Below are 26,993 nucleotides of genomic sequence, written 5' to 3'. Positions count from 1 at the left end.
GGCAATATCACCATTTTAATTTTGAAGCAAAAGTATTGTTGTGGACCCCCAGTGCGGGTGTACCAAAACTCTTGGCTTGTTGCCTCAGTTTGCAAGTTCAAGATTACTGTGATGAAGGATTGTAAAAAAAAGCAAAAAAAGCTAGCCCTATTTTAGGAAAGCAATGTCCTCATCCAAAAAGAGAAGAATACCAAAAAGCTTAAAGAGCTCCCTAGCATCCACACCCATTTCTCAATCATCATCCCTCTGTGGGTCTCTCGTGAAGATGCCCAGCGTTATCACTAAGCAGTGTAGAGATCCTTCCATCTCATGCCATATCACACCAAAAATAAAGAAGCAATAACTTTATACATTCTACATTTTCTTTTTCAAAGCACAACAAAACAAACTGTTCAAAAGAGAGTTCTCAACTACGCAAAAGGGTCCCAAACTAAGAGACAGATACTGTTTCTTAAGAGTACTAATGCTTTATCAAATAAGGCCCATTCATGTTGATTTGGGTCCCCACCCCTTCTTTTCTATAACTATTATTCGGAGGGGGATTTAACTTTAATGGCCTCTGATTTGAAGGCATTGAATCCCCTTGCGGGGTCCGCTTCGATCAACATTTGCACGACCTCATTCATTTTTGGTCGATATGCTGGCATGTTGTTGGTGCACAGGACTGATATTCGGAGAGCTTTTACCATATCATCCGTGAACAATTCTGCTAATTGCTTGTCGAGAACATCCTTGGTCCCTTCTTTGGTGGCCACTTTCTTAGAGATCCAATAGACTATGTTCTTGTTTTCCCCAAATTCGGCCTCGACAGGCTTTTTCCCAGTTATGAGCTCCATGAGGAGCACGCCGTAGCTATACACATCGCACTTTGTAGTTGCCTTTGATGAATAAGCATACTCTGATAAAAGGACAAAATTTTCTGGTTAAAAATGCCAGAAAATAACTATAAAACTCAAATTTGCAACCAGTTTGAATATAAAAACTCAAAAATGTGATCTTGTTACGAAATCTGATCTTGTTAATCGAAATCTATAGATATGGCATTAATTGCAATAATTATAATTGCGTTTTTGACAGGCATCTTAATTTGGGGTTTGGCAAAAAAACTTAGGAAGGATTAGTTGGATTTTTCTAATTTTTAATTGGATTTTTCTAATTTAGAGCCTTCCAATTGAATTATATGGGCTGAACCCAAAATTAACTGGCTTAATTCTAGAGTAATTGTCCTGACCTTTTTCCACAAAGAAATCTTAATTAATAGACACAATGATCAGAAGCTCATCTAAGCAAGAACCATGATTCTTATAGAAACATATCATACGCAACGTGCCACAAGTTGGAGAGATTTAGTGTGTGTGAGAGAGAGAGAAAGAGAGGGGGGGGGAAAGAATCAATTCACTGGTCTGAAGAGAATGAGAGTAAGGGAAAGAGAGCCACACAACTTACTTCAATGAAAGAGAGGGAGAGAGATGAAATACCTGGTGCTAAGTATCCATAGGTCCCAGCAATGGCAGTCATCGTGATCGAATCCCCAGAACCACGAGATTGCAAAACCTTTGCTACTCCAAAATCTGCAACTTTAGGCTGGAAATCAGCATCCAAAAGTATATTGGTAGACTTAATGTCTCTGTGAATTATAGGTGGGGACAAGTCATGATGAAGATAACTTAATCCTTGAGCTATTCCGAGAGCTATTCTGTGCCGCGCTGGCCAATCAAGCAAACAAGTCCCCTTATGCAAAGCATCCCACAAATTTCCATTTGGCATGTATTGATAGACCAATAAGTTCGAATAAGGATTCGAGAAACAACAGTAAAGCTTAACAATGTTCTTGTGCCTTATGCTTCCTAGAGTTTTGACCTCAGCTTCAAGCTCCCTATCTATAAACCCTATATCAGAAGCTTGGTTTTTGGCTCTCTTAGTCCAAAGCTTTTTCACAGCTACTGCCTCTCCATTTTTGAGCTGAATCCGATAGACTGTTCCTGACCCACCATGGCCAATTACATTTTTTTCATTCAAGCTTTCAAGGATTTCGTGTTGGTCAAAATTGAGTTTATGGAAACTCTTGACATCCCATAGGAAAGAGGAAACAGAGGAAGAAGCCTCTATCTCTACAACCACTTTCTCTCTTCTAAACCATCGTCGGAAAAACAAGAGGATTCCAATAAAAAGGGCAATGATGGAAACGAGTATCACCCAAAAGCTATGAAGCCTCTGTTTCTTGCTTCTCTCTTGGCATGGGGGGATTATATTTGGCTTTAGCGCGGAGAGAGAGTCGGCTTGAATGCATATATCTGGATTACCCGCCAAGCTTTCTTCTATTCCCCCTCTAACGATGGCTAAAGGAACCGTACCTGAGAGCCTATTGTTTGAAAAATCGAGCGAATTAGGCAGCAGTTGGAAGAGGCTTTCAGGCACTTTCCCTGTCAATAGATTGTTAGAAAGATTAAGAACATTGAGCATTTTCAGCGCTGAGAGAGAATCAGGAATGGCTCCAACCAAATTGTTCTTTTGAAGGAGGAGAAGATTGAGCTGGGTTAGCTTCCCAATTTCTTGTGGTATTGAACCATTCAGCAAATTTCCACTTAAATCAAGCTTCACCAAATTGTTTGCCCCTGAAATTTGAGGAGGAATTTCACTGGAAAATTGATTGTTTTGCAAGTACAGTTCCGATAAATTCTTTGCCGTTTGAATATTTGGAGGGATTGATCCTTCGAAACCATTGAAAGCCAAATCAATAATGGAGATATGAGGTAGTTCCCAAAATCCTTCAACAATTTTCCCACTCAAACTATTATTGCTCACTCTAAACCTCAACAATTTCTTGCAGTTCGTATAAGACTCGGGCAAACCACCTGAAAACTTGTTATTGAGAGCAAGAAAGTATTGTAAATTGCCAGAACTGCAGATTTTTGCTGGAAGTTGGCCAGAAAGTTGGTTTTCCGAAACATCAAGGAGGATGAAATTCGAGAACTCACCAAGTCCGGGGGGCAATTCCCCGGTAAGGTAGTTCTCATACAGTGACAGGCCCATCAAAGAGGTCGAATTTCCAATCGCTTCTGGTATTTTTCCAGTGAGACAATTGTTGTAAAGCTGGAGAGAGGCAAGGTTTGGTAACCGGAAAATCTCTTCAGGTATATTTCCAGTGAGTTTATTCACCGAAATATCCAAGTCTCTGAGATTAGTTAAGTTTCCAAGCTCTTTGGGTATTGAACCGGAGAGTTGGTTATAGTAAAGCTCAAGAAGTTGCAGGTTTTTTAGCCTTCCTAACTCCGCTGGAATCTGACCCACAAGGTGATTTCCACTGAGCTCGAGGTCCTGAAGCTCACTTAAGTTAGCCAAGCTTGCAGGAATCTGACCCACAAGGCCACAAGTGGAGAGAATAAGCTTCCGGATTTTCGTGAGCCTAGTAATCTCTTGAGGCAATTCTCTCATGAAAAATTTGGGGATCATATTGAAATTGAGCACTTCGAGATTAGTAAGGTTCGACACAGTCACTGGAAACTCACCAGAAAATTGGTTGTACGACAAGTCTAGGACTTTGAGAGAGGTTAATGGCGATAAATCAGGCAATTGACCAGAGAAATGGTTCATGGTTAAGTTGAGCTCTTCTAAGAGAGAACAGTTTACAATACCTACAGGAAAATCGCCATGAAACCAGTTACCACCAAGTTTAAGCGTACGCAGCTCCGGCAAGAAGTGGCAAGCGTTGGCTGGGAACAGACCACCGAGAACACGGCCAGAGAAGTTGAGCTCCATTATAGAGCCAAAGGTGTCACATAGGACACCTTCAAAGTTACAGTAAGCAGATGAAGCGATGGAGCTAGTGGTGTTTGGGTCTTCAAAATTAGGCCAGTTCAGGAGAGAAGGGGTCAAAACAGAGTCTCTCAAGAGAGATAAGAAATGGAGTTGGTCTTGGTTGGATTGGAGAGAGAAACCGATGAGGAGGATGAGGGAGAGAAGAGAAAGGAAGTGGGTCTTGGAAGCCATTGTTAAGACAATGGAGGAGCACTGAATTTTAGAGAGATGAGGTGTGTGTTTGTGAGTGAAAGGGGCATGGGCATGGGCATGCAGGGGGTGGGTGATGGCTGCCTATAAACGCTAGAGAGGAGAGGAAAGGAAAAGCGGCTTTTCGGAGTTTATACTCCCTGCTTTGCTTTTAATCGGAGATTCGGTGTGTCCTCGGGTGGCCAAAACAAATCCTTGAAATTAAGAGACACAGTGAAACAAATCCTTCAAACTAAGAGCGGGAAATCCGAGAGACCACAATCCTAGAAACTAATTTTCCAATAAATTCCGTTCCGTTCAGCTTTTTGCATAAACCTTGGAAAGATGATGTGGAATTCCGATGGTGCCATCTCCTTTGTCTATCATGCTTAGACAAGATTTTCTACTCTCGGGGGCGTATACTATTTACCTAATTCTTCCAGCAAAACACATGCTCGCCATACTTTTTATATATCTCAAATTTTGAAGATGTAATCTCTACAACTTATAGAATAATCTCAGCAAATTTTTTTATTTTTTGAAATAAACTTTGTACGCACTAGAAAAAAAATTGATGCTTCAAGATTAAATGGAGACTATCTAATTTTTAAGTGCTAGATTAAAACGGCACACACTCAAAATTCAATATTTTTTCTTCTTTTAAAAATAATCATCTAGTGATTCTTATATGATTCCCAATATTTTTGTCTAAAAAAACATTAAGCAAAAGCACAATATGCTCCATCGGGAGCATTGTATATGTCCTCTCCCAAGAAACTAGACCAAGTTGCAAGCAAATCAAAAGATGTGGGCCCAAAATGATTTCCGATAAAACGTGTCATGGGAAATATAAGACAACATACTTTCAAATGTGGTCGGGCTTTGTTAGATTCGAAGTGTCCCCACCATATATCATTTCTTATGGAAAAAGTTTATATTGAGCCGAGGCTCTAAACAATCAAATTAAAGCTCGCCTCAAAAAATTCACTAGAAGATGTTATTTTGATGCCCAGATATACTCAAATTGATCATCTCGACATCAAGATGCATGGATATGAGAAAAAAATGGATTTCAAGTTTTGAAAATAGTGCATCTTGTAATACATTTTTGGACCGTCAATTTTTAAGATTTTCAAGTTTTCATAGATATACTAGATCTACACTATTTTTGAAACTTTAAATTTTATAATTAGATATGAAAAATGTATTTTAAGTCTATCACAAAGATTTCCAGTATTGAAACCATATTATTCAATACTATTTGAAGGTGATCTCTACTATGATTGTTTAGAACCTCGGCTCTATACAAACCGCACCCTTCCTATATAGGCCAGTTTGGCTTGTATGAGAGAAATTTGCAATCAAACGGTCTCCAAGGTTACTGAATTAGGGTTTCCGAGGAGAGGTCATTCGATCTTACTTCTAACTAATTTTGGATCCATAAGTTGTGGCCAAACTTGGTATGATCCCCTCTTAATGCTACAAAAGGAGTTAAACTCTCTCTCTACTTTTCATCCCAATTTCTTTTTTTGTTTTGCGAATGCATTAGGAACTATTTCTTTTATTCTTAATCATTTTTGCCGATGCATTGGGAACCATTTTTTTATTCTTAATCATCATTAACGTCGTTGAAGTTTTTTTCCAACTAATTGTGATCAACTACATGAATCCTCCTTGTTATTTAAGGGTCATACCCTTAGTTTAGCCATGCTATTTCTTCATTCCTAATGTGTTTTGCAAAACAGACCCCGTGTTCTACAAATTGAGCACAACTATTTCTTTAGGGAATAGTTTGTATAAGGTTCAGGCTCTAAACAATGAAAGTAAGGCGCACCTTGCAATAGTATCTAAAAATGCTATACTTTAGTACTAGAAATTTTTGCAATGGCCTGAAATTTATTTTTATTTGAAATTATAAAATTCAAAGCTTCAAAAATAGTGTCGATAGAATACATAAATACTTAATTATCTTGAAAATTGGCGGTCTAAAAAAATACATTACAAGATACACTATTTCAAAGACATGAAATCCATTTTTTCTCATATTCATTCATACATCTTGAGAAGTTCGAGATGATGAGGATTGATAAGCATTAAAACAACCTGTTTTAGTGAATTTTTTGAGGTGCGCCTTCTTGATTGTTTCGGGTCTGACCCCCATGTAAACTTTTCCCTTTGTTTATTCATTTCCCAAAAGAACTGTGGGATAAACTTGTTCAGTCCTTGGAATGATTGGGAATTCTTATCCTTTCCCACCAATTGGCATCGTGGTACTTCATTTTTTGGAGAAGGTGACATGGTATCTTTTACTTTTCCTACTGCGAAAGGATCCATAGGCTACCATACCTCTTGTAAAAACATTCTTCTCCACATCCACTTAAATTTTACAAAAACTTATGCAGGAAAACATCCAGTGGTTGCCCTTTGTTCAAATTTTGGGCCATATTAGGGTGAGGTCCTTTATTTTTTTGTTAGTTTTATCTTTTATTCTCATTTTATCTGCAGTTCAATAGGTATGGCATTTTTCGAACCACTCAAGATATGAAATTTGATGTATATCAGCAGTTCGAAAGACAATGTTGTTTTGATGCCCAAATATCTTCAAATTGATCACCTCGACATCAAGATGCATGGACATGAGAAAAACAAATAGATTTCAAGTTTTGAAAATAATGTATTTTGTAACGTATTTTTCGAACGTCAGTTTTTAAGATTTTTAAGTTTTCATATATCTGTCGATCTACATTATTTTTGAAGTATTAAACTTTATAAGTAAAGATAAAAATATATTTCAAGGCTATTACAAGGATTTCCAATATTGAAACTGCATTTTTCGACACTATTTGAAGGTAGGCTCTAATTTGATTGTTTAGAGCCTAGGCTCCGTACAAACCGCACCCCAAATTTAATTTTATTTCATTCAAAGATACTGTCTTTTTTCATATCTATATTTATCTTAGTTTTATGTATGGTTTTAGTGAACTAGGCCTATTACAAACATAACATTGTATGACAACAACAAAAATATAGAATGAAAAAAGGAGAACTAAATTTCCTTGGAGGTAGCGCTGGCAATGGGCAGGGCTTGGGCCTAGCTAGGCCATGTTTCCAATAGGACCGGCATGGCCCTTGCCCTATGAGGGCTGGGCTGGGCTAGATAAAAATTTAAGAAAAGAAATAAAAAACAAGGTTAGGCCAGGCTGAATTGGTTGGTCTTGACCCAACCTAGGTTTGGTCGTGGGCCTTGTTCTATGGTGGTCAAGTCCTCGAGCCACATTTTGTGGGACATGCCCTAGTTTTTTAATAATTGGGTTGAGAAAATCGGTCTGGGGCACCCGACCCATTGCCACCCCTGGTTGAGGGTTGCTCTTTTTTTTTTTTTCTGACAAAAGTAGGAAGATTTTAGGGAAAATTACAAAAAACCCCCAAGACCACCATTTCTATGCAACTTTCTCCCAACCTAAGTTTTTCTCTCACTTTTTTCCAAAAAACACACTTTCTATGCAAATACGTCCCAAGGAAAAAAGTTTATTTTTTTTAAATGTAAATGCCATTCCTGTACACAGAAATCAATTTGGCCGGATTTGACGTTGACTTTCGGAGCTCATTGCCGGAACGAACCACTGTAGTGCTGGAGCACATGATTCATTGCCGGATCACATATACGCAGTGCTGGAGCGCATGATTCACTGCCGGAGCACACATACGCAGTGCTGGAGCGCTGTGACTCTAGATTACACTGTCGGAGCGCACTTACACAGTGCTGGAGTGCATGATCCACTACTAGAGCGCACATAGACAGTGCCGGAGCGCCGTAACTCTAGAGTATTGTACTGCTGGAGCGCACTTAAACAGTGTTGGAGCACATCATCTATTGCCGGAGCGCACATACACAGTGTCGGAGCGTTGTGACTCCAGATTCCACTGCCGGATCACACTTACACAGTGCCGGAGAGCATGATCCTCTGCTGGAGCGCACATAGACAATGCCGGAGCGCTATGACTCCAGAGTGTTGTAGTGTCGGAGCATACTTACACAGTGCCGGAGCACACTTACATAGAGAAGAGAGAGGTGTGGGTAAGGTGAAAGTAAGGGAGGGTAGATTAGGTATTTTTTTATTTTTTATTTGGTTAGGGGGTATTTGCATATAAAGTCTATTTTTGAGAAAAAAGTGAGAGAAAAAGTTAAGTTGGGGGTAAGTTGTATAGAAAGTATAGTCTTAAGGTTTTTTTTTTTGTTTTTTACAATGTTTCCAAGATTTTATTGCTTACTCCTAATACGTCTTTTCACTATAACACCAGCCATATACACTTCAATGGATAGTACTCAAGGAATTATTCATTTCTTATCCAGCAAAAGTAAATGACTAAAGGATCAAAACCAGAATGGAATCAACTTAAATTTAAGGTTATCTTCGAGAAAGTTCAGGTTTTCTTTCTTCAATATTTTGATTCGAGGAGGAGACGGCATTTCAAGAGGTGTATACGCTTTTTTATAGCGAGGCTCAAGTGTGTGCTAGCTAAGGTGATACATGACCTTTAAATTTGTCTAGAGATAGTAGTTTTGAGGTTAGAAACCTCACGATAGCTAGAAATCTTATTTTATCTTTAATTATAAGTTATAAATTTTAAAAATAATATAGATCAAGCAGATATATAAATATTTATTTATTTATTTGAAAATAGCAGTCTAGAGAACTTGTTACATGAACTATTTTTAGGACTTGCAAATCTTTTTTTTTCATATCCATAGTCGAGAAGATCAATTGGAGGGTGGGTTTTCTAGTCATCAGATATTTAATTGGATGTTTTTATTTTTTTTTAATCCGATAGTTGAAAATGTATATTATTATTTGAATTTTAATAAAATCATATCACGCTAAAATTTTGCGTTTGTACTACATATTGGGGGGTAGAAAAAATATATTATATAAAAAAAAAATATTTTCCAAAATTTAAAAAAGCCAAAGTACCACTAATATATGATTGGGTAATTTTTTTCATTTCAATTTTTAAAAATATATATATTTATATATATTTTCATGTGATGTTTGATGGTGTCAAGGTATATAAGCATCAAATTTTAGCTTAGTTTGATTAGTTAAAAAATGACTAAAATTCAAATAGAAATAAGTAGTTTCAATCATCCGAGCAAGATTTGACCAGCTGGGAGCATAATGTAAACAACTATTCAGCACAACTTAGCGCGTGTGTGGAGAGAGAGATGAAATCATTTATGTAAAGTGCCAACTTAAACAGTAGAAGTAACATGCACCTTAAAAACCCACAAAAACATAGTGTTCTGGTACTACAAAACCCTCAAATTGTAATGTGCATGAGATTGCATATTATAAGACTATTCACTTTTAGTACAAAAAAGTCGTAATTACTCTTGGCCATTGGATATAAATCAAATAGATTGAAATGTGTCATAAATCAATAGTACATCCCATCTACTTGATTTCACATCCAACGGTGAATAATAATAGTAAACTCCTAATATGAAAAGCAAGTGGTATTATTGAATATACACACACTCTCTCTCTCTTGATGGCATATTATTCATGTCTCTAATATATATATATATATATATATATATATATATATATATATATATATATATATATATATATATATATGTATATATATATATATATATATATATATATAAATAAAAAAAAATATGTGTATTCAGTATTGGTATTACTGAATATACACACTCTCTCTTAATCACCAGATGGATGCCATGAACCCCATATCAGGCTTCATATCCATCTACAACACCACACTAAGGGAATTGTTGTAAATAATTGCTCACTCCTATTTCAGAACCTCCTGCTACTAATTATGCTCATAACTTGCCCTCCCGTTTAGTTCCTTGAGATAATGGTGTTCACCCATTACCATCTTTCTCAACTCCGATTTTGACCTTAAAATGGATTCCATGAACAAGAATTAGGTCGTAAGGCATGCAATGCCAGGCCGAGTTAGCTTCATCCCATCTGTGCATTGACTCGTCAAAGCTAGGAAATTAAAAAGGTTGTAAATAAACTCCATAATCGTTTCCCCTACTCACAATGACTTTCACATTCTTGAGGATGCAAATATTTTCAAGGGCTTCTTAAGAAACAGAAGAAAAAAATTAAGAGACATTACTGATATATTGGTTTTTAACATGATGTGAATATATCAAATTGTATACAATGAGACTATTTATCCTTGTTATAAGGAGGTCACAATTATTTATAACCATCCAATGTGAAATTAGATACGTTGGGTGTGTCACAAAGTTCGAAAAGCTCTTTTTTGAAGTTTATGCATGGTCAATGGAATCAATGCCACTATCCAATTTCACATCCAATGGTCAAGATTAATTGTGACCACCTCGTACCAAAGGTAAATAGTCTTATTGTATATTTTTCCTTACTATATCGAGCCTCCTAACTATTTATTTTTGGAAAAAGTTTATGTAAGGTTGACATTTTAAAATGTAAAATCAAGATGCACCTCTAAAATCCTTCAAAAAAGATTATTTTGATATCGGAAAAATATCTAATTGGTCATCTCAACATTGAGATGTATAAATATAGAGAGATAAAAAAGAGATTTCAAGTCTTAAAAGAGTACATCTTGCAACACATCATCCATTTGTAATTTTTTTATGTATTTATAGATGGGAAATGTTTCTATACTTCCCCTACAACATAGAAGATCTATGCTTTCGCTACCATCCAGCCATCCAACTTTGATCAAGAGAGCCACTCACCGTTTGATCTTAGATCCGATATTTCAAAGTATTTTATTTTTAGTTTCTTTTTATACAAATTGTATGAATATGAAATTTTATTCATGCCATCTTCTCATTGGGGCACACCTATGAAAATATTAAAAATAATTTTTCGATAAAATATAATGACCAAACTACTCTTTGAAACTTTTAGGGGTATTTTGGTTATTTTTTTATTGAAAATAATTTTTTATATTTTTCGCTAGTGCTAGTTTAATAGAGGATTGGAAGTACAAAATTTAGTGTGAAAATAGTTTATTTAAAAAAATAAAAAATAAAATAGTGTAGAGATGTGACATTGTGATTGGAGCAATCTTAGCCCTCCATTCAGAATAGACGGTTGGATAAGGGGAAGTATATAAGTTTTATGTTGTAGGAGAAGCATAGAAAGCTTGCCCTTTATAGATATGATTGATTTGAATTATATTTGTAATTAAAAAATTTATAATTAGAGATAAAAATAGATTCTTACACCATCCTAATAATTTTTGATGCCAAAATTGCATCTCATGACAAACTTTAGAAGTGCTCTTTAGTTTGGTTGTTTAAGGTTGCAACCACACCCTTTATTTTTTTACTATAGCTCTCTTATGTCCAAGTGTAGGGGTGGCAATGGACTCGGACCTTACTTGGGACCCGCCGGGTATACCTGACATGGTTCCGAGTATGGGTCCAACATTTGGATACATGGACCTAAACACTATTCAAGTCCGGGTCGGGTCCCGTTAGACCCGACCAATACTCATAAAACTGTTGGAGATAAAATACTTCAAGCTCTATTCATTTGAGTGTATTAAATATTGTATGCAATAATAACTCATAGTCATTTTTAGTTATTAAAGTACAAATTAGACGGCTTGAAATTTAATGGTAGGTGATTGTTGCATTGTTGCCAATAACCAGGAAGCCCATAGTTCGGGTGGCAATAGACCCGATCAGATCTAGGACCTGACGGGATAGACCTGAGATCCAATGGTATGAATATGGGTCCAAAACTTAAACCCAAATTTGGGTCCAAGTCCAGCTGGACCCGACCTCTTGCTACCCTTATCCCAGTGGGAGAGATAAATAACCGATTTGCCCCTCCTATTTTAAAAACTGTCTTATGTGATCTTACGAATTTGGATGTGCCCATCCTTGCACTTAAAGTATTTCATTATCTACTGTTTAAAAAATAATCACTTTCCTGCATTAAAGCCCTAGTCCCTCCATGTTTCCTCAGTCTTTCTGCTTTGTTAATGCCTTAATCTCTCACACTATGATTTTTTTCTCTCTCTCCCTCCTTTAAACTGCAGTCAGTCTCTCTCCCTTGCTCTCTACCTGCATTAAAGCCCCCTCTCTCTCTCTTATTCCATTGCAAAAGCCTAAAAAATGTGAATTTTTTTTTTCGGTTTTTCTCTAAATTAGAAGTTACATGTGAATCCCAAAATGTAGCCTCAACAAGATTTCCTGCATAAAACAGACAATTCTAGATGAAATACTAATGACATTATTGAAGTGATTGCAAGAAACCAAAATTGGGTAAAGGGAGAATTCTTACGAGTTTAAAAGAAGGACAAAGTTTATATAAGGATGCAACCCTATAATGTAGAACTACGGATGCACCTCAAAAATCCATTGGAAAAGGTAGTTTTAATGTTGACTTTGATTGATCATCTCGACATCGATATGTATGACCATGAAAAATATAAAGATTTTAAATCTAAAAAATAACACATTTTACAACATATTATCTACACCGTCCATTTTCAAGATTTTCATATATTTATAGATCTACTTGATTTTAACCATTTTTTAAATTTAAAATTTTACATTATATATAAAAATAAATTTTGAGATAATCCTGAGAACATTTTATATCTAAATTATATACCATGATAAAATTTGAAGTTCCACCTTACCACTACAGTTACGGATGCATCTGTATGGCAATTGCACCCTTATAGAATTCCAAGAGGAAATTAGAAGCAAGGCAAAGTGTGCAAATGATATTGACGGCTACTCTCATTACGGTTCGTGCCACCACTCTTAAATGGGGAAAAGGAAAGAGGCTTTAGAGAGAGAGGGAAAAGGATAAGAGGTGAGCCATGAGAAAGATAGAGAAATAGGCATTTAAAGAAATTATGATGAGGTAAATGGGGCATATTAAAGATCGGGATCGGGGAAGATCATTGTAAGAGAGTTTTTTTTTTTTTTTTTTTTTAAGGTGTTAGTGGAAATAGAAGTCACAACATGAGGTAGGAGAGTGCTACTACCACGACCCGAAGCCCCTTTCCCATTTGTGAAGAGGGAATTGGGTTTTTAAAAAAAGATGAAATCATATCTCTTCTTGCTTGATCCCTTTCATCGCTTTTCTCCATGAAATTTATACTCCTAAATAATCTAGGAAAACATACCCTAACTTGTCTCAAGGTAACCCCCGGCCAGAGGACCCCCCTTGTACCACAGTGCTTACTCCTAAAGACCCTATTCCTCCATACCTCCCCATAATACTCTGCTAGTGTACATACCACCCAAAGCTGGACCCCTTGCAAGCCTGATGTTTGCATCCATTCTCCTCATCCTCTTCTTCCCCTTGCTTCTCAACTCTCATCAATCATCCTTTGTCTGGTAACCTTTTCTCCTTCTCGGCTTTGATAAGTGCCAACATATGTTACCATGCCGTTTGTGACACATTTGGAATGGCATGACCTCATCTCTTATCCTTCATTGCTGATATTTAAAGTGGTTGATTTTGTTACTGTGCTAAAAGGACACCAAATCTATTCTTTTTGTTATACTTCTAAAACTCAAATAGAAGCCAAATCTACACAATAAAACAAAAGAGCAAAATGCATCTGAATGACAAAAAATTACTTCTTTTTAAATATTTTACAACATTCACGAGAGAGCATTATATCATTATTATCATCATCAAAGCCTTTTTTCAACTAATTGGAGTCAGCTAGTGAGAAAATAGTATAACGCTTAATAGAAACAATATCCAATTCAAGTTTTTGGAAAGGCCACAATAGAAATATTGTTTTTTCTTTTTGAGATGAGAACGTAACAAAATAAAAAAATGTATATTACATAAAACAAGATAGGAAAGTGTGTACTACACAATTGTATTACCATTATATATACAATGAAAGAACCGCCACAAAATAGTGTGGGGCACAATTATTTTTCTTAAAAGAGTTCATCTCTCTCTAAAATTTATATATGGTATCAGAGCATCACCGATTCTCTCAGCAATTCATCTTGAAGTAGTTTCTCAATCTAAAGTGGGCAACAACCTCATCTTGACTCACGACACTTTAATCTTTCCCCATCTTTTATTTTTATTAAGCCATTATCGTTTTTTTGTTATACCACTTTTCCTTATCACGTTTTTATTTTTTCCGTCTAGCCATTAAAAACTCTCTTTACCTCATTGTTTTACCTTCTTGGCTTCTCTTGCATGCTTACGCTTCATCCCATCCCACGTCCAACTCTCTCTCTTTATCTCTCACATATTCAAATCTCATGTCTTTAATTAACCTACTCCCTCCATCACCATTAAAACAGACCCCATTCTCCATATTATTTCCTACCCTAATAACTAAGTCACACACAACTCATATCACCCTCTCTTGCGTACCCAATTTCCCAAAAAAAAAAAAAAAAACCCTCAAATCCACTCTCTCACCCTCTCCCTTCAAATACCTACTCACTCCAATGGATACTTTATCCTCGTCAAACAAATATCCTTATTCCTCCACCATTAACATAGGAAACTTTGCTTCTATTAAGTTGACACAGAACAACTATCTCTGGGAAAACTCATGCTCTCTCTCATTGAGAGTCAGGAACTTTTTGGATTTATTAATGGTGATTGCTCTACACTAAGTCAAAAGATTTCCTCTTCTGATGGTAAGAGTGAAATCGAAAACTCAAATCACAAATCATGGTTAAAATACGACTGCTTTTTAAAGCTTGGATCACATGGACATTATCAGAGGAGTGTCTTGGCCTTGTTGTTGGCCTCAAGATTTTTGCAGAAGTTTGGAAATGCTTGAAGAATACCTATGCAGGTAATTCTCAAGCTAGGGAATTCCAACTTACCCAGCAACTCTAACTCTAAAAGAAAGAGAATTCAACCTTATCAAAATACATATACAAATTCAAGAGTATATGTAATGATTTGGCGGCTATTGGAAAACTTGTATTAGATGCAAATATGGTTTTTTGACTTATTAATGGACTTGGTAAAAAATATGAGAGTTTTACTACCACCATGCTTAAACCTTCTGTTCCTTCTTATTTTGAAATTATACCACTTCTTCAAAGCCATGAGATTAGCAATCAGCCTCATGTTTGAAGAACACTCAGATCTAAATCGAAATATGGCCTTTATTGGACATCAAATTTTTTTTGGACCCAATAGAGGTAATCAAAATTACAGAGGTAGATGGAGGAACAACTTTGCTGGTCAACATTTCTTCAACTCTCGAGCACATAGGTTTGTTCAAGCTACCCAGATCAATAATGGGGGTTGTGGGATGCCTCGGAAAATCAAGAAAGCGATGATACACTTCTTATGAGATACATGGATCGAGGCTTCCAACAAGATTTCCGGATACAACAGTCAGCTCAGACACCTCTTGAAAAGTATCAAATTTGTGGGAAACTTGGACATACTGCATTGAAGTGTTGGCATCGATTCAACCACACGAACCAAGTAGAAGATATTCCTCAGGCCCTTACTGCAATGACTATAGCTGATTCACAAGACTCATAATGGTTCCCAAACACAGGTGCCTCCACCCATATGACAAGAGATTCAGGTAAGTTACAAAATCTTTGTCCCTATAAAGGCACATATAGAGTCATGGTTCGGAATGATGAACAATTAACTATTTCACGTGTTGGTGATATAAATACTGCTATTGGTTCTAAAAATTCAATGTTTCTAATGTCCTCTTGGTGTCCGAAATGAAAAAGAACATATTATTTGTTTGTCAATTTATAACAGATTTCCCTAGTATTTTTAAGTTCTCATTAAATGATTTTTTGATTAAAGAAAGGAGCACAGGGAGAACTCTAGCTATCAGGAGTAGAAATAGAGTATTGTATGCACTTGACGAAGTGAAACAAGCTTTATTCTCTAATCGGAAGAAAAGAACATCAGAAGATATGTGGCATCAATGTCTTGAACATCCTCAAAATAAAGTTGTTCGTTACTTAGAATCTAAAAAATTGATAAATGTTGATACATGAAATAAATCTCATTTTGTTTTTGCTAGTTGTCAGATGGGAAAAAGTTGCAAGCTTCATTTTAGTGGTGCTGATAAAACCTCTCTTTATGACTCATTCAGACTTATGGGTTCCTGCTCCAATTTTATCTAATCAGAGCTATCAATTTTATGTGGTGTTTGTGATGATTATACTTGTTTTACTTGGATTTATCCTTTGAAAAGAAAATGTAAATTTTTTGTATCATCGCATGGTTGAAAGGAGGTTTGATAAAAGAATTCGAGTTTTTCAGACCTTACAACGATGTTTCATGTAGGAATTCCTAAACATTTTTGGATTGAAGCCTTTCATACTGCAGTATTTCTTATCAATAGAATTCCCTCTACCAATTTAAAGATGGATTCACCATACTCATTATTGTTTGAACGGTTACCAGACTATTTATCTCTTCGAGTAATTAGTTGTTGGTGTTTTCCATATCTTCAAGACTATGCTACAAATAAATTTAGTCCCCGCTCTCTTTCATATGTATTATTGGGCTATAGTATCCAATGTAAGGGTTATATATGTCTAGAATGTTGTATTTGATGAAAATATTTGTCCTTATATTAACCTCAATTCTTTGTTTGATAGTGTTCAGGTTCAAGGGGAGTTATCCACCTATGCAGAATGGTCAGATTGTTAAGCGTCTGATATACAAACTCCTTCCTCTTCTGATTCATCACCTTCACCTATGCATGACGTCCTTCATGTATCTGGCTCTTTAGTTCCTACTTTGCCCATCGCCAATGATAGTCCTCCAATTTCTCTTGTAGATGTAGATATGACCACTGCAACACCAATTCGAGATGTTTAGGATGATGCAATACATAATCATAATGACGAACGTGTTGCCACTCATGAAACCAACTAATTGAATTTTTTACCACCCTCTGAGCATCCTCATCATCACATTGTCGCAAAATCTCAAGATGGTATTCGAAGACCTCAGATTCTCCCCTACATGGCAGCAATTTTAAGTGCTCTTACTTTTGAAGCTATCCCTTAAGTGCTTAAAACTATTAAGTCTGCCTTGGGTCATCCAGGTTAGCATCATGCGATAGAAGAAGAAATTGAAGTCCTACATGTTAATTCAACTTGGCAGCTAGTTCTACGTCTTCCATGTATGAATTTTGTTGGTTGTCGTTAGGTCTATAAGACTAAATTAAAATTTGATGGAAGTCTAGAGAGACTTAAGGTTAAACTAGTTGTTAAAGGATATAATCAGGTTGCTGGAATTGATTTCTCTAAAACATTCAATCCTATTATTAAGCCTGCTAGTATTCGAATTGTGCTCTCCAATGGTTTAAAAAACGGATCGGTGACCCGGATCGAGCTTCCAAAAAACCGATCCGGATCGGCGAATCGGCGATCCCGATCGGGAATCGGGTGAATCGGTCCGAATAAAGCTTAAAAAAAATTCGAAAAAATTATTAAAATTCATTATAAATATTGTTTTTTAGGAATTCAATAAAAAATGAGGGTACTCCATTAAGAATTTTCATGTTTTTGAATGAATATGCGAATATTGATATGTTCTTTCCCTGCATGAACCGCCATTCAGCATTTAATTTACAGTATTTCGTGCTCATCCCTACACTGTTGCTGTTGGGACTCGATATGTGAATAATATGGCTGGGATAGGGTGGCCTCAGAATCATCATCTCTCTCATTTTCTCTTTGAATAATATGGATTAAAAAAAAAAAAAACAAATTTTCAAAAAAATCGATCATGGATTAAAAAAAAAATCACAAATTTTCAGAAAATTCTATCATGGATTACAAAAAAAAATTCGATCATGGATTAAAAAAAAAAAATCACAAATTTTCAAAAAATTCAATCATAGATTACATAAAATTCGATCATGGATTACATAAAATTCGATCATGGATTACAAAAAAAAATAAAAATTCAATCGTGGATTACAAAAAAAGAAAAAAACAGATCGATCATGGATTACAAAAAATTCAATCATGGATTACAAAAACTCTATCATGGGTTACAAAAAAAGCAAAAAACAAAAAATTCAATCATGGATTACAAAAAAAAAAACAAACATTTCGATCATGGATTACAAAAAAAAATTAAACATTTCGATCATGTATTACAAAACATTCGATCATGGATTACAAAAAATTCTATCATGGGTTACAAAAAAAAAAAAAAAAACAAAAAAATCGATCATGGATTACAAGAAAAGAAAACAAACATTTCGATCATGGATTACAAAAAATTCTATTATGGGTTACAAAAAACCAAAAAATTCGATCGTGGATTACAAAAAAACAAAAACAATTCGATCATGGATTACAAAAAAATCGATCAAGTATTACAAAAAAATCTATCATGGATTACAAAAAAAAAAAAAAAAAAAAAAAAAAAAAAAAAAAATCCGTACTTACTCGCCGATTCACTGTTCGGACTCGCCGATTCCGTACAGTGAATCGACGATTCACTGTACAGAATCGTCCGGTTCTCTCTAGAACCGGACGATTTCCGATTTTTAGGCGATCCGGTCCCCTTTTCACGATTTCCGAGTCGAACCGGGCGAGTCCGGTTCGACTCGGCGTTTTTTAAAACGCTAGTGCTCTCCATAGCTACTGTGTGCCACTGGCCTATCAAACAACTTGGTGTGAAAAATTCTTTCATGCATTGCTTTCTTAAGGAACCTATATTTATGGAACAATCTCATGGATTTCTGAGCTCAAAATAGCTAAATCTCGTTTGCCGATTAAAAAAAGCTTTATATAGTCTTAAGCAAACATCTCGGGTCTGGTTTAAATCGATTTAATGCCTATTTATTATCATTGGGGTTTTATTGCAGCATAGCTGATTCATCTCTATCTGTTTCTCGTACTACTTTAGGCACTATTATCCTTCTTCTTTTTGTGGATGATATTATTGTTACTGGTGATAATTCAGATTTTCTAGAATTGTCCATTTCCCAACTTGGAATGAAATTTGCAATGAAAGATCTTGTACCTCTTCACTACTTTCTTGGCATAGAGGTATCTTATATTTCAGGTGGGATTTTTCTCTCACAAAGTAAATATGCCCGGGAAATTCTTAATCGGGCTCAGATGCTCGGCCTCAAACCTATTTCAACACCAACGGTAATAAAGAATAATATTCTTGGGAATTCTGATTCATTTCCTGATTCTTCTCTTTATCGAAGTATTGTTGGTGCACTCCAATACATTACCATAACAAAACCAGACCTATCTTATAGTGTTAATACAATGTTTTCATTTATGCATGCCCCTACGATTGCACATTTTCAGGCAGTTATGCAGATTTTTCGTTATATCAATGGTACACAATCTTGTGGTTTAAGAATATTATCTGCCAGTTCCTTAGAGTTATATGCCTTCTTTATTGTAGATTGGGCTGGGTGTGTCCAACTACTCGTTGTTCAACTATTGGTTTCTGCACTTATCTGGGTTCTAACTCATATCTTGGAGTGTTAAGAAATAGTCAACTGTGGCTCGTTCTAGTGCTGAAGCAGAATATCAATCTATGACATCCACTGCTGCAGAATTGACATTACTTTATTTTATTCTTAGGGATATTGGATTGCCCCTTCCTCAGCCACCAATACTTTTGTGTGACAATATTAGTCCTCTTTATATGACAGTTAATCCTATTTTTCATGCACGGACAAAGCACATTGAGTTAAACTATCATTTTGTGGGTATAAACGTTGCTTTTGGATTACTTATCACACGTTTTGTTTCCTATCGCAATCAAGTAGCTGATATCTTCACCAAGCCTTTGCCACGAGATGTTTTTCGAGGTATTTGCTTCAAACTCGGCCTTCAAATGCCTCCTTAGCCAAGTTTGAGGGGGAGTAATAGAAACAATATTCAATTTTAGTTTTTGAGAATGCCACAATAGAAATATTGCCCTTTCCACAATAGAAATATTGCCCTTTCCTTTTGAGATGAGAATATAACAATATAGAAAAGTGTCTATTGCATGTAACAAGATAGAAAAGTGTGTATTATACAATTGTATTACCATTATACATACAATAAAAGAACCACCACAAAATAGTGTGGGGCACAATCATTTTTCTTAAAAAAGTTCCTCTTCTCTCTAAAATTTTTATAACGCCAAAATGGGAGTGATGAAAAACTCAGGTATGTTCATATGTAATAAGTATACGAGTGATGTGAGATTGACTTGGTAATGAGCGAGCAATGTTGTCTTCTCTTGGTGATGAGTAGGGCTTGAACCCATCATGGGTAACAAAGCCAACGCGATTCAAAAAACCGTTAGTGCTTATAGGAATGAAACTTATAATGGACCTTCGTTCACATTGCCAGCAATAAACTACCTCTCATACTGTTATGATTGTTAAAAACATCAATTCTACAATTAACCTTTTAGAGGTGACATGTTTTGCTTGTCATTTAAATAAACAGGACTATGTTATTTAGGTGACATTAGAATACTTTTATGACAAGATTTAAATAAAAATAATAGAAGTGTTCAAATTTCTAAAGTGACTTACATGAGTATCATATCCTTAATGTGTTGACACATTCTAAAATCTTTACTCTATGGTTTAGGGCCGTTAACGGACCCTTGATGGTGTGTGGGCTTTTGGGACGGCCCAATTTGCGCTGGATTTGGGCAACATGTTTTGGCCTGATGGTCTAGCCTAGTCTGGGATTGGTATGCCCAAAATATTTTCGATTGGGCCAGTCTAGAATTTTGATTTGGCCCAGAAGTATATGTTATATATTATAAATAAGTTTTACTTGGTACGGCCCGATTTTCGATCAGAGCAACGCTTGAGCCTTGACATCATGATCTTTGATCTAGCCATAGCCAGCCATGAATCAAATTTCTAGGTCCGAATTTGGCATGGGCCTGCCCAACACTTTCTTAGTCGGGGCTTGAGGAGGGGCTAGGAACTCTACCTAACTGATCAAGCCAATGCGAGACTAGTTCCTCTACCTTCCAAAACCTGAATCTTGGATTTATTATATAATATTATTTTACGGCCATTGGACTTATGACATATTCTTTTTACTTTGCTCTATTTTGTCTTTATAATGACTAAGCGAGCTTTTGTAAATCATTTATGTTCTTGTTCTCATGGTGCTTGTCAAAGAATAGCTTCAAAGCTATTCTTTTGATGTCTTCTTTATGAGGATTAGATGTCGATTTCATGCTAAAACGACGCGTTTTGGTCCCCGGCCTGTAATACCGCTTCCGAAAAAGAAGCGGTATTACAAGAGCAAGAAGCACGTTCTTGCAGAAGCGGCTGAGCCTTTGGATCCGCCCGAGTCCTTTCCTGAGGAAGAAGTGCCTCGCTGCCCTGATCTTCCTTTGGATCCGCCCGAATCTGTCCTGTTAACCATATCTTAGCACATGCATTTTAGATGATATGATACCAAGGCTCTAAGGATGTGCTCTCCTTTTGGGGGCCATAAGGAGGCAATAGCGCGGCCCTAAAAAATTTGGGCCTGGGTTAGAAAATTAGGACCGAGACGGGACACCACGACCCTAGGACCAGGCCAGGTTGGCCCTAAGGGGATGAAGGCGCTGGGGCCAAAGAGATCCGTTCAAAATTCAATGAGAAAGTTTCTGAAGCTCCCTTTCTCTTGCCTGTAATCGAATCCAACAGTGGTGGAGCAAATCCATTCAGAGTGTAAAAGATTAAAAGTCTCATGCTCAAATCAAGGCATCTATTTAAGTGCAGTGTTCGCCTTCAAAATCTTTACAAAAGCAAAATTTACCATTACTCTGAAAGACACAACTTCATCCAACCGTCTTTGGAAGTAGGATCGAATTCAAGATGCAGACAAGAACCATACAACAAGAGGGCCACATTAGGCTCTCTCTCTCATCCTCAACTTTAATCATTCTCTTTTCCCACTATTTTGATTTTTAGAATGGGGTAACAGTAATATGGATCTGCATCAAGTAACATTTGCACCACACCTCTCATGGTGGGCCTTAAAGCTGGAAGCCTTGATGTGCATAAAACTGCAATCCTCAAAACCTTCACTGCCTCTTCCCTCATGCTCTCTTGTATCCTAGAATCTACTACCCCCAAAACACTCTCTCTACTGGTCATCTTACTAGACACCCACATTACTATGTCCCCATGCACTCCAAATTCTGGTTGAATTGGCCTTTTCCCAGTGACTAGCTCCATCAGAACTACGCCGAAGCTGTAAACATCGGTTTTCTCGCTCACGTTGCTACTGTAAGCATATTCTGCAGCAGTAGAGATTTCATTCAGGTATATTGGAGGTTGAGAGTTTCAATTGAATTTAGGTTAAGAGCAGCAGTGTAATAGAATTTTGAAAAATATTTCCTCTTTTGGGTAGGTTAGCTTGGATTCAAGACTTGATGCTGTATAGTTTTACACTTGTACTGCAACTGTTTTGTTTCATGTTTCAAGGATTGAGCCAAAAAGGCTATCCTCAAATTTTGTTGCTATACACCTAGGTCACAATAATTTTTAGCCCCATTGTCAAATTCGACAGTTTGGGTTGTACAAGAAAGTCTTATAAATTTTCCTTTGAACCTTGGTCTCGGTTTTAGTCCTTTGTCAGAGACCAGGATAAGGAATCTTTGGAAATGGTTTCTGGTTATGACATTGTAAAGAGTTGAAACCTTTGGAAATGGTTTCTGGTAGAGATAGTAGGAAGCGTATCAACGGAAGAGAGAAAAACGCCAAACTGGTCAAAGATATTTTAATGGAAGAAGCCCTTCATGCACTGGCAAGTTAGTAGCCTCCCAAATTTTTACATCTTCAAAATCGACAGTCTATAGTTTCGATACACTCCAACAATATTTATTCAAAATACACAAGATCATTCCCCCAGAAGTAAATAATCTCGTTTTATACTTTTTCGTAACAAATTGGTGTTTTAGCCTAGGCAAATGCAACTTAGGATTGATTAAACCATTGGGTCCTTTCCAGCTGAGTCGGAGGGGTTGAATAAAAAAGAAATGTAAAGAAGAAAATAATAAAAAAAAAAAAAAAATATTTAGTGGGACTGTAAATTGATTTGGGGGTTCCATAGATTTAGATCATCAGCCAACTAATCCCGATCTAGATGGGGCAAATTTTTGAAACCCGGCTGAAACCAACAAAAAAGTAGAGATGGAGATTCAAAAACAGGGGTTAGACCCCAAAAATGAGAGAGGGAGAAGAGGATGAAAACAGGGTTGAGAGAGAAATTGATTGATAAACAGGGGCATAGAGAAAGGGAGAAAGTCTTACCGGGAGCCATGTACCCCAAGGTACCTGCGACCGACCTTGAAACCTCCCTGCTCCCCACCCTCTGGACCACCTTCGCCAACCCGAAGTCTGCAATCCTTGCCTCAAAGAACTCATCAATCAATATATTACTCGACTTCACATCTCGGTGCACCACGGGTCTACGACACCCATGGTGTAAATACTCCAGACCCTTTGCTGCTCCCAAAGCAATCTGATACCTCCTATCCCAATCCAACTCACATTTCTCACTTCCATGTAACCTATCCCATAAACTCCCGTTTGGCATGTAATCATACACCAGTAATTGGGATTCTTCACCGCTTATACTGCAATATAATTTCACTACATTAACATGCCTTATCTCACTTAAAGCTGAGACCTCAGCCTCAATTTCTTGAGAATTTGATGACCTCCGTTTCTTCAGCATAGACACACTTGTTGTAAAGTCTTCATTTTCCTTGGGTTGAATCCATATTTGCTTCACAGCTAAGGTTTTTCCATCACTCAAATCTACTCGATATACCTCACCTGAGCCCCCTTGTCCTATCAAGTTTTCTTCCTTCAAAGAGTTGAGAATTTCTCTCTCTGTAAATGTTAAGATATGGAATGATTTCAGGTTCCATGAACTCTTGGATGAGAAATTTTTTGAGCTTCGTCGCTTTAAGAAGAGGAAAGAGGCTAATAATACAACCAAGATGGTAGTTCCAATTACTAAGCACACAATGATAGTTATGACATTGGGGTCGCCTGAATTGGACACACATTGACGGAAATAGTGAAGATTCTGGCTACAAAGGCCGGAATTTCCAGCCAACCCATCTGCATAAGCTTCTGATTCCAGGCCTTGGGGTATAGGTCCAGTTAATTGGTTATTAGAGAGGTCCAAAAGACTAAATCGAACCACTGAAAATCTTGTCGGAATTTCACCAGAAAGTTGATTATCTGACAAATTCAAGGAATTAAGTACCTGAATTGACGCCAAGCTCGCCGGGATCTGACCCACAAGCTGGTTCCCAGCAAGATTTATGTCGCTTAAAGATGCACAGGAGCCAATTGTGTCAGGTATTTTGCCAGAAAATTTGTTGTCTTGGAGATGGAGTTTATTGAGCTTTGGCAACTCTCCAATGGTAGCTGGAATTTCACCTTCAATCTCATTAACACTGGCATTGATCTCAATTAAGGAAGAAGCTTGTGAAATTTCAGACCAAAGTTGGCCAGAAAATCGATTATTTTGTATATATAACTCGGTAAGAGACTTGGCGTTTCGGATTTCAAGACCCACCTCACCTTCAAATTGGTTCATGGCAAAATCTATGATCTCAAGTTTTGGCAAACCCCAAATTCCAGCACTAATCTTACCAGAAAGTGAGTTATTGCTCACCCTTAATCGATTCATAGAAGAACAAGTAGCATAAGTAGAAGGCAATTCCCCTGATAATTTATTATCAAGCATGAGTAAGAAAGTCATCTTACCTTTAAGGCACATATCAGGTGGAATAGGTCCAGTAAAACCATTTTCAGAGACATCGATGAAATAGAATTCAGACCAACTTCCAAGCTTTTGCGGCAGAGGGCCTGAAAGATTGTTAGAGTACAATGAAAGGTTCACCAGCTCTCGAAATTCACCAAATTCAACAGGAATTTCTCCTGAAAATTGGTTGTAAAAGAGTTGTAAAGAAACCAACTTTGTCAAGGACTTGAGCTCTGTAAGACCTCCATCAAGGTAATTCATCGAAGCGTCGAACTTTTGGAGATTCACTAAGTTACGAAAACCAACAGGGATTGTTCCATTGAGCGAGTTGTTATAGAGCTCCAGCTGCCATAGCTTTGAAAGTTTCGAAATTGAAGCTGGAATCTCTCCATAAAAGGAGTTATCCGAGAGTTCTAAGTTCACGAGCTCAGTGACGTTTCCAATATCTTGCGGGATGCGTCCGGAGAGGCCACAATTAGAGAGATAAAGCCAGCTGAGTTGAGAAAGAGCCAATATCTCTTCAGGAAAAGGGCTCGGATCGAAGGGATTATCACCAAGGCTCAAAGAAACCAAGTTGGGTTTGTTTCTCAAAGAAGTAGTAGGGAAAGGACCAGAGAAGCCATTATCAGAGAGGTTCAAAAGCTTCAATTCTGAAAGATTAGAGAGATCAGGAAAAGACCCAGTGAAGGAATTGAAAGCTAGATCAAGGTATTGAAGCTTTTTGCAATTGGTAAACCCATTAGAGATGTTCCCATAAAGAGAATTTTTCCCCATGAAAAGCTTTTCGAGCGAAGCAAGCCCGCAAATGGATTCTAAAGGCAATTCTCCAGCCAAACGTTTCGAACTCAGATTGATTTCAGTTACATTTCCTTGCAAGTTGCAGTGAATACCAGTCCAATTGCAAGGAGATGTATCATTTTTCCATGAATCCAACAAACTAGTTGCAGAGGACTTTAAAAGAGAGGCCTTCAATTCAAGCATTACCGGTGCATCTTGTGCCCAGCTACCAGTGAAGCAGGAACATAGTAAGAGAAAGAAGAGGGAGCTGCAATGACCAGAGGTGACCATTTTTCTGGTTTTGAAAGTCTTGGAAGGTCTTCTGTGTCTCTTTAACTCTGAAAGTATGAAGAAGAGAGGAAGAGATAAAGAGGAGTTCTCATCTCACACGACTTCTTACCCATATTGCTGCAAGTTCACGTTCACACACAGGTTACCTCTGATAATTTCTCTCTCTTCCCTTGACTTGAAAGTTGGGTTTATAGAGAAAAAGTAGTTTATAGTCGTTTATTTGTCAAAAGGAAGAAACTGGGTGATCTCACTTTACTGTTGCCTTAAGTTTTTGTGACAGAGGGGGAGAGCAGTTGCACCCTCCCTCTGGCCGCCATGCTTGACTCGCTCTCTAAAAAAAACGTGGGGGTTTATATTCTCTCTCTAATAAAACATGTGTGGTTTTAGCTTAAAAGATTTTCTACTCCCACCGGTGTATACTATCAATTGCTCCCACGCTATATCGCATAGTAAGGATACTGTTTAGATCTCATATTTTACGGATGTAATATCTAGAATCCATAAAGAATCTCAACAAAAAATGATTCAAATGAAATGTTTATATGCTAAATAAAAATGATATCTCAAGATTGAATAAAGACGTCTAATTTTTTGAAGAGTTAGATCTAAGCATTACAAAATTCAACATTCAAGTTTCTTTTAAAATAATCATCTACTGGTTTTTAGTTTTTATGGGGCTACCAATATTTTAGACCGAAATAATAGCGAGTTGTACGAGGGAGTAGACATGTAGTATGCTCCTGCGGGAGGTTAGTGTACGTGCTCGCCTTTTTATGGGGCAGATAGTTAGTGGAAGTCGGTCACACTGAAACGACAACTGCCTAAATTGTTTTTTTGGGGTCCACAGATGGATTTGGGTCCACGATATCTGACCTTTCTATAGAATACGGGCGGCTTAGAAGAGCCACCATAATGAATCATTGAATACTGCCCTTTATTTATTTATTTATTTTTAAAATAATTATTGTTAATTCGTCAGAAAACAATTAACATTTACCAAAAGAAAAAAAGTTTATATAAGGTTGTAACTTTAAAATGTAAAACTAAATATGCACCTTAAAAATCCATCGGTTAATGTTGTTTTAATGTTGAAAACCCCTCTAATTGATCATCTCAACATTGAGATGTATGACGATGAAAAAAACAAGAATTTTGAGTCCTAAAAATAATGCATCTT

At 36.8% G+C, this 26,993-nt stretch overlaps 1 protein-coding gene across 1 annotated transcript; it reads right to left on the bottom strand.

Moving 5' to 3' along the window:
• Positions 1-329: 329 nt before the first annotated feature.
• Positions 330-25,873, bottom strand: LOC18442464 (uncharacterized). The gene is made up of 4 exons (XM_006852680.4): positions 23,278-25,873; positions 21,901-22,262; positions 1,479-4,092; positions 330-898 (listed from the first exon to the last, which is right to left on the bottom strand). The coding sequence occupies exons 1-4, from the start codon at positions 25,814-25,816 to the stop codon at positions 528-530; spliced, it is 5,886 nt and encodes a 1,961-aa protein (XP_006852742.3). The 5' UTR covers positions 25,817-25,873; the 3' UTR covers positions 330-527.
• Between the last annotated feature and the right edge of the window lie 1,120 nt (positions 25,874-26,993).

This window comes from Amborella trichopoda, chromosome 13, assembly GCF_054954075.1.
Source record: "Amborella trichopoda isolate Santa Cruz 75 chromosome 13, AtrichopodaSantaCruz75HAP2 v2.0, whole genome shotgun sequence".
Lineage (NCBI taxonomy): Eukaryota > Viridiplantae > Streptophyta > Magnoliopsida > Amborellales > Amborellaceae > Amborella > Amborella trichopoda.
Note: the sequence above shows the minus strand (reverse complement) of the source record. Positions and strands in the feature narration are given on the sequence as shown.